This window comes from Lentinula edodes, assembly GCF_021015755.1.
Source record: "Lentinula edodes strain Le(Bin) 0899 ss11 chromosome Unknown C8R40scaffold_67, whole genome shotgun sequence".
In the NCBI taxonomy this organism is placed as follows: Eukaryota; Fungi; Basidiomycota; class Agaricomycetes; order Agaricales; family Omphalotaceae; genus Lentinula; species Lentinula edodes.
This window is the reverse complement of record NW_025764373.1, coordinates 193,550-201,727: the sequence shown is the minus strand read 5'-3', so window position 1 is coordinate 201,727 and position 8,178 is coordinate 193,550. Positions and strand designations below refer to the sequence as shown.

At 44.5% G+C, this 8,178-nt stretch overlaps 4 protein-coding genes across 4 annotated transcripts; 2 read left to right on the top strand and 2 right to left on the bottom strand.

The window, feature by feature from the left end:
- Positions 1 to 1,120: 1,120 nt before the first annotated feature.
- C8R40DRAFT_1177672 (cytochrome P450) lies at positions 1,121 to 3,563 on the top strand (the record flags this gene model as incomplete). Its single annotated transcript, XM_046232715.1, has 12 exons — positions 1,121 to 1,285; positions 1,338 to 1,692; positions 1,756 to 1,833; positions 1,894 to 2,119; positions 2,173 to 2,186; positions 2,253 to 2,328; positions 2,391 to 2,541; positions 2,602 to 2,720; positions 2,776 to 2,901; positions 2,961 to 3,050; positions 3,105 to 3,459; positions 3,549 to 3,563. The coding sequence occupies 12 exons, from the start codon at positions 1,121 to 1,123 to the stop codon at positions 3,561 to 3,563; spliced, it is 1,770 nt and encodes a 589-aa protein (XP_046079686.1).
- Positions 3,564 to 4,208: 645 nt separating this feature from the next.
- On the bottom strand, positions 4,209 to 5,237 carry C8R40DRAFT_821460 (ribosomal protein L24e-domain-containing protein). Its single transcript, XM_046236337.1, has 4 exons — positions 4,963 to 5,237; positions 4,828 to 4,905; positions 4,482 to 4,775; positions 4,209 to 4,429 (listed from the first exon to the last, which is right to left on the bottom strand). The coding sequence occupies exons 1-4, from the start codon at positions 4,963 to 4,965 to the stop codon at positions 4,352 to 4,354; spliced, it is 453 nt and encodes a 150-aa protein (XP_046079685.1). The 5' UTR covers positions 4,966 to 5,237; the 3' UTR covers positions 4,209 to 4,351.
- A 972-nt stretch (positions 5,238 to 6,209) lies between these two features.
- On the bottom strand, positions 6,210 to 6,392 carry C8R40DRAFT_1134525 (uncharacterized protein; the record flags this gene model as incomplete). The annotated part of the gene is made up of 1 exon (XM_046229310.1): positions 6,210 to 6,392. A coding segment is annotated over one exon (183 nt), but the record flags the coding sequence as incomplete, so codon positions are not given.
- A 1,399-nt stretch (positions 6,393 to 7,791) lies between these two features.
- Positions 7,792 to 8,178, top strand: C8R40DRAFT_1061628 (ribosomal protein L37e-domain-containing protein; the record flags this gene model as incomplete). Its single annotated transcript, XM_046225436.1, has 3 exons — positions 7,792 to 7,864; positions 7,927 to 8,065; positions 8,130 to 8,178. Coding segments are annotated over 3 exons (261 nt in total), but the record flags the coding sequence as incomplete, so codon positions are not given.

The window sequence follows — 8,178 nt, the reverse complement described above, 5'->3', positions numbered from 1 at the left end:
CATTGTCAGTAAGCTGCAGTGCGCATATCTTTCAATCTTTTCTTTTATTCTTCTCATTTCTCAAACAAAAAAAATATCACGAATAGATGGAAAAGTAACCAAGAGAAAGCGGCATTCACGGAATAGGTTATATGTGCTTTACACAGCCAGTGTGAGTGAGTCCATTCCCGCAGGAACTGAAATCCACCTAGAGTCATGTTCTCATGTTAGAGATCCCGGAAGTTTCTAGCTGTGATCTGACGCAGATACCGTACATCACACTCCACTTACTGTAATGAAGGAACATATCGATTATCAATAGTGGTGAGACGCATACAAGATGTTAAGACTTCGAATTACCTGACCTCACTTCCTCCTTATCAGGATAAGAATATTAAGCAAGAATGGTCCATGCGGCTCTTGCAAGGCTTTGAATCCCGAGACGCTCATACAATCTGTGTATTTCCTTTCAAAAAAACTGTTAGGTCTTGTGCTTCCTTTACTGATATATACCCGTTCTACTGTGGTCATTCGCCTGCTTACTGGATGTGAATCTACATTCCGACTGATCTGCTCTTGATTATTCTTTTATATGGTCGACGAATGTTCCATCCGGGTATTACAACGCAGTTATAACTATCCGGAGTCTGATCTATTGAGGACATCGATGAACCAAAGGCCAAAGGCGGAGTCTGAAGTTACAACCTACAGGGCATATGGTGATAATAACGCCTTTTGACATTGTAGTGCCCGCGCTCATGCGTCAAGGTAAATTGTCTTTTCAAACACGAGCATCCCGGAAAGTCGTCAAATATTCGTTCCAATTCTGATGCGTTCTTTCCGATAGTGGCCACTGACTCCCGCTGTCCCTATCGTAGTGCATCGTAGTGCGTTTTACTCTATCTCACCGCCGCCGCGTTAACCGGTCAACGCGCCTATTCCAACCATTCTATTGACGCTCGTAAATATTTGCTGCCCTATTCCCGTAGGCGCGCTCTCTGAATCTCAAAACATTGAGATGACAGGATACAGATCAACAGAAACAACTCTGATATGATCTGCGAGGTGTCGAGATATAATCTCGCGTTTTGTACCGTTAGTCCAGCGTATATGGTAATTTCAGGTCTGAGGACCGACAAGTATGGATTTCTTCAGATTTCTTTTCATCTTACAAGTCGTCCCTGTTCGGGAATTTTCTCCCGAGGATCAAGGCGGTGACGACTCATATAAGAAGCCTGTTAATTATCGTGGACTTTATCCGAGCTTTCCCATAATGATTCACTTGCAAGCTGGACTATTAGGACTCGTGAGCACCACTCTCTGACCCATTGGAATTATATCCTCATATCTGCTCACAGGCCAATCATTTGCTATTCCACAAGTATGAACCCACGGATGCAATATTCGGACAAGCTATTCTGTTGTTGCTTTTGGAGCCTCTGGTTCTCAGCTTCATGTCATGGACGTACTCTACTGGCTTCGTGAGATTGCCTCCACATCATCTGGTGTTCAGCGCGTACACCACCTTTTACGCTGTATTGATAACCTCTATCGTCCTTTACCGAGTTTCGCCCTTCCATCCTTTGGCCAAAATTCCAGGTCCTATATTGTTCAAAATCACCAAATTCGCACCTCTCTGGTATCATTGGCAAGGACAGCAGAGCTCACTTTTCATGTCGCTCCACGCTCAATACGGGCCTGTCGTCCGAGTTGGTACGCCACAAGCTCCTATGACATTCATGATTCAGACCTAAGATATTTTGTATATGTACATAGCACCAAATGAAATATCTGTGGCAGATGTTGATGCAGTAGGTGCAGTTCTCGGCAGTGGGGGCTTACCGAAAGGGGCAGGTTTGTGATATTACTTTGAATCTCCGTTTCTGTCTTACGATCAAATACTTGCTTTCATAGCTTATATCAGATTCCGTGTAGTGAGTGGACCAGAGAACTTAGTCACGATGAACGGCGATCCGCATGCAGCCCGCCGCCGATTATGGAATCGAGCTATGAGCACCGAGGCTCTACAGGAGTACGAATCTATCGTTGCAAGCCGGGCGCACGAACTGGTTGACGCACTGGATGCCCAGATTTCGACGAAAGGTGCAGTCGATATGACCCAGTGGCTTAACTTCTTCTCGTGAGTTGCGTTGCTCTTTCATAAATCGGCAGCTACATAATCGTCGAACCTAGATTCGATTTCATGAGTGACCTAGGGTAAATGAATATCACCGTACTTGCGAGATCTGGCTTTGATGAACTCCCGCTTTCAGATTTGCTGCGGGGATTTAACATGATGAAGGAGGGTGACGTGCACAAACTTTGGCCTGGTCTTCATCTTCACATGAGGTATGATATCCAAAAGATGAGAGTTGGACTGGCATTGATTGTTCGTTGCTCACTGTTATCAGAGGTGTCTGCATATTGTCACATCTACCATGGATCCCAGACATTAGAAACCGTTTACCTTGGTTCACTATGCCTCTATGGCCCATTGCAAGAAAATGGTCTGCCAATCGTTTGCGTAATCCTTCTCAAAAAAAAGATATCTGGTACCATCTTGTAAGGACTTCACGAATTTGCATAGTGATGAGCACACGCTGATTAACTCTTGCCATTCAGATGGATGAAGCCGGATTAGAAAAAGTCAAACCGAGCCTGGCTGAAGTAGGCGCCGATGCGGTCCTCACTGTAATTGCGGGGGCTGACACTACTTCTTGTGCGCTCGCTGCGCTGTTTTGGTACGTTTGAAAAAAAGCACACGGATTCAGACACGGAACCAACTTCCAAAAATAGGCTTCTTCTGTCCCATCCGGAATGTTATAAACGCCTACAGCAAGAAATCGATGTAGTTTATCCTTCTGGTTCCGACCCTCTCGATGTATCAAAACATTCGCAACTCCGATACTTAGCTGCTTGCATGTTTGTGACAGCGCTATCTTCCGGTTTGAATGCTGAGCTAACATTACCTCGTTTTACAGCCAAGAAGCTTTGCGTCTTCTACCGCCTGCGCCCGTTAGTGGTGCAAGAGAAGTCCCGCACGGCAGCGGCGGCACAGAGATTGCTGGACAGTTCGTAAATTCTACGTCAACTTTTGTTTACCTACAGCTCACAAATTCCTCCAGCTTTCTCCCTGAAGGCACGCAAGTCTGGGCTCCACCAAAAGTCTTCCACCTCAATCCATCGTATTTCTCTCCTAGAACGGATGAATTTGTCCCAGAGCGTTGGTTAAATTCAAAGAAAGACGACGACGAGGAGAATGTGTTTAAAAACGACACGAACGCCTTTCTCGCATTCTCTTATGGACCCGCAAATTGTGCAGGCAGAAACCTAGCAAGGCAAGAAATGATGGTTATGTCTATTTTATTGCAGACTTTTGATTTCCGATTTGCGGACGGTTTTGATTGGGAAAAGTGGCCAGAACGACTGACAACGTTCTTTGTGACCATAAGACCTCCGATAGAAGTTTCGATAACTCGTGTGGGTTATAGTATTATTACATCGATAGCCCTGGCTGAGCCTGTGGACTGCAGCAGTCATTCTGATATGTCGAATACCCACATACTTAGAAGAACTCTGTGTAAATATACCTTGTTGTATAACTACTAGCTGTATCAACGCATGTCAAATATGGTTCCTATTTCTGCTCGAATTGAACTTTAAAGTCAATTCGCCAATGGCCACATCCATTGCCAACAACTTCAATGTCACTGTCAGTAGTCACACGCCTCCGGGCCTGCCAGATCTCCAAAGAACCATTTAACACCTATGAAAAAAGTACTTAATGTCAGCGCGGGTAAGGTGAACATCGACTCTGAATCAAATTCTACACTGACCGATCGAGTACGATCTACAACTACCCACTTCTCCCGCTTTCTGTGTGAAGCATGACATCGACAGTTTCCTGCATGGCTTCCACATTCCGATGAATCTCCCTCAATTGCTCCTGCCTCACCAACCTTGCTCTTTCCATATCGACTAAAATCTGGGAAGCTGTCTGCTTTATCTCTCCCAGTGCCCTATCAGTAGCGGCAGAGCTTTGCCTTATCTGTTGACTAGCCCGTTCGAGATCGTTGTAAAATTGCATGGCAAGGTAGAAGTTAACGAAACTAAAAACGTTGACACGAGGTGTTCACATAAATCATTGCGATTACCACATAGGATTCACACTAGTTGCAATTAACAACCATGGTAGAACCCAGTAGAACATGAACTGGAATCGTATGCGACGATGATAAATAGAAAGAAGACACTTGCGTCGTTGTCCGGTTTAGAGGAGATAGTCGCATGTTGAGCATGTGTAACGGAAAACGAGAGGACATCATAAGTGTCAGAGCATACAAAGGTGAATAATCAACGAGGACCAAATCCTTTATCGTCCACCCTTTCCACCCTTCATCTGTTGTTTGGATACCTTTGGTCCAGATGCACCACTTGGGCGCGAAGCAGGCTGGAAAAGATATCAGTGAAAGAAAGTGGACAAGAATCTGATATACACATACTTTGGCTTTCTTGTTCTCCTTCTCCTTTTTCTCAGTTTTGGCTTTAGTGATGGCAGCTAGTCTTGCCTGAGAACGGACAGCAGCAGTCTGGTTACGTCTGGCAGCAATGGTAGCAAGGTCGGCACCGACAATGCCTCGCTGGTGCTTTACAGTCCGGCGTGAACGCTTCTTAGCAACTTCCTCCGTGATACCCTTCTTGTGCATGCGCCTGTACACCTGAGTCCAGGCGATCTTACGTGGATTCTTCCTCTGCAAGAAGAGAGATGCATTTTTTGAGCTGGCGAAACGGAAGACCTGCAAGCAACGATTAGGCGGTCGGTATTTGGTAGATGAAGCATGAGCGTACTTTACTGTCCCCACGAACGAAAAGTTTACCCTTTGAGGGGTAGATACGGAAACCAGAAAAGGAGTCGATCTCGACCTTCTGCACTCGATACATCTTGATTAGCAGGAAGTCTCCCAAAGATGAAGAAAGACTCACCATCTATAATGGAAATACAAGACGGAGAAGCAGTCAGTGCAACTTTCATACAGGAAAAGCTTCCCAGCCCCCGCCCAAGAGTCATCCGTTCATTCCAACTTCAATCCAGCAGTAAATCTCGCTTTTGAATCACGAATTTGACACCAATATGAGGCCAAGGGATCATAGAATGTGTTTGAAGGGGTATTGTGGCATGAATTCAAGACAATTACCTTGTGTCTTGAGGTTTGAAGGAGTTGGAAGGCGGTCGGTTATTTTCAAAATTACAATTCGTTCGGCCGGCAACGGAAATCCTCGCGCTTCTCATTTTAAGCGCGCAAGTACATATCGTTCTTCCTCTGTTTCGGACGTGAAACCAACCGAAATGTTGGGTCACACTGGCATATCTACTGGGATATTTACACTAGCGGATTTGCTGTACACTGGAACTGCTCACCGAAATTTCTCAAACAGTCCCCAGTCCGTCACGCTACGTATTATTGGACTCTATCCAAGGGGTTCTATACTCCGTTTACTAAGTGGATCGTCTTACTCTAGTTTTATTGATTTGATTATCCCTATATACAGTGATCTCCTAGACAGTGTCATTTTAGTGGACCTACCAACGTTTCCTGAGAGGCGCGTCCCAGAACAATGGTGATGTATCACTTGTTTTAGAGGATTCAGATTCTGCAGGCTGCCGCAGACTCGGTATGTCCTATGAACTGCACATTACCGTTAGAGTGTCTTACACAGTTCATGGGACCCTGATGCTCATTACCTTTTGCTCTTTCGGTGAGGCTTCGTCCTGGACAGTTTCCTCCCTCCCGACTTAGAACGAACACTAGGACAAAAGTATGACTAGTTATTCATTGCAAGCATTGTCGGACTGCAAACAGGTTTCAAAGAAAACTCAACCCGATGATGAAGCAACATAAGCGAAGAATAAATTTAATTTTTGCACGTTCTCAAGTAATACACTAAGGTCTTATGCTATACTAAGCTACAGACTGTCAATGAAGAAATCAAGATCTGCAAAATAAAAAGAGAGTAACTTGGTGAGAAACTGACATCGACCGAAAAAGACAGGAAATTATGCAGTCAGAGATACGTGAATTCAATCAAAGCCAAAGCTCAGAAACAGCTTCTAGTTGATAATTATTTCGAACAGTATCATCACCAAAGAAAGGGAAGAAATAGACAATGACAGGGAGAGGGACTCACAAGAGTGGTTCGACCAACAAACATGGTGGTATGTATGAAGAATACTAGCAAAAAAACCCCCCGATGAGAGTACTCTGTAACTTATGGGATGTCAGCAAATGAAAAGCAAAAATGAAAGGGGTGAAATTCAGAAGGGTTGCCCGAATGATTGAGCTGTGGCGGGCACTTTCGGCAGTGATAGTACGAAGACCGTCGTGATAAACATCATACGAGAACAAAAAAAAAACATCTGTACTCACATCCAAGACGCGAAGCACATGAAGATTTATAAGAAACGCCAGAGTGATATCTGAGAGAAAAGTAGTCAGCAAATGATTCGACGGACTGCAGGTCGAAGATTGGCTCAGTGTTTTTATAAAACAGCCTTGGAATTTTCGTCAACAAGCCCGGAAGCTTGGTCAGGCGGTAACTCCATTCATATCATCACGGAATAGAGACGAAGAATATAAAGATGCTCACAGGAGGGTGTTCAGTGATGTGGTGGGATTGCATATATGCTTTAGTGACACCGACAAAACATCTGGAAATTGATTTAGTAATCATGGAAGTTCGCGGACAGCGAAGAGAACAAGCACAAGGATTCAGGGAAGATATGTTAAAAGCATAGGGCCGAAGACGCTCATATACTCTAGTTTGAATGTGTTTGAATCATCATAAAGAAACGACGACGGCGATATGAACAAATAAAGGACGAACAGACTCACCGACAACATCGAAGTAAAACGACTCTACGTTTTGAAATGTCCCCTCCTCCAAACTATCTTCCTCAAACTCCGCGTTATTTACATTTGGGACCGTGTCAGTACTTCCTCCTTCTCCCCGAGTAAAAGGACCTAAAGAAACAATGGGTATTCAGCGTCCGCAAACACAAGAAAGACAAAACCGATCAGCGTAACTATGACAAATAGTTTTACACTGCGTCAAAGAATAGGTAGCTCTCGACACTCAAGAAACATTGGAAATTTTCATCCCTTCGAAAGAGTAAAAGCACAAAACTCACCCGATTGGAATAACCATCGTGGTTGTGGAGGAGAGCTGAAAAAAAAATTTATGATCGTGTCACGGCCTAGTTTAGGGCAGGCTGAGGTTGCACCGCGCTGCAAACGCGCGCTTATAATGTTCCAAAAATGCTCATGTCCATATTAAGCGCTCAAGCCGGTCCGCGTCGGAAACGGCACTCATTCTTCTCACGGTCCATCACAACAGAATCCAAAGCGACCTCGTCGACACACCTCAAGTACCTCAAGACTAAGAAAAATGGTTAGTATATCCCTAGATCTCTGATTCTAGTCTTGTCTCTGGTGTCCCTTGATATGCTGCTGGCTCTCTGGAAGAAGGAATTGACGGAATTTGGGCTGGATTGAAAAATCTGTGGTCGGATGAGCTTTTACACTTGGATGTTTGGGATATTTTCGCATCTTCTCTATCCTTCGTCGCAGACATAATACTGATGCTATATTTTTTTCCCTCTCTTTTAGACCAAAGGTTCGTTCATGGCTCGCCCAAGGAACTCGCTGATATATATTTTGCCTGTCGATTTAATCTGAATAGGAACCTCGTCTTTTGGGTGCGTTCCAATCTATATTGCAAGTTTCCCAATGATAATTGATATGTCTCACTTCTTCTAGTAAGCGACACACAAAGTCGCACACGCTTTGCAGGCGATGCGGTAACAGGGCTTTCCACAGACAACACAAGAGTTCGTCATTATCCTTCATCAGTCCGTCGAATGATCATTCATATCTTCATATTTCCTCTCAGCCTGTGCGTCTTGCGGCTATCCTTCGGCAAAGATTAGGTCTTACGAGTGGGGGCTAAAGGCAAAGCGCAGAAAGACTACTGGAACTGGTCGTATGAGGTATCTGAAAGAAGTGTCGCGCCGCTTCAAAAACGGATTCCGGTAAGCGTTCATTTTAATTCATTCACAACACATTTCGTAATCGACTATCTTCAATCGCATCTAGGGAGAACACAGTGGCTAAAAAACGTTCCAAGCCGACTGCTGAAGCATAA

Bases quoted from the DNA above. Each gene is read 5' to 3' on its own strand.
- C8R40DRAFT_821460 (XM_046236337.1), bottom strand. The intron at 4,776-4,827 runs GTACGCTCATGC...CGTTGCTTGCAG, and splicing joins TCGTTCGTGGGGACAGTAAA to GTCTTCCGTTTCGCCAGCTC. The intron at 4,430-4,481 runs GTATGTGTATAT...TATCTTTTCCAG, and splicing joins AGGAGAACAAGAAAGCCAAA to CCTGCTTCGCGCCCAAGTGG.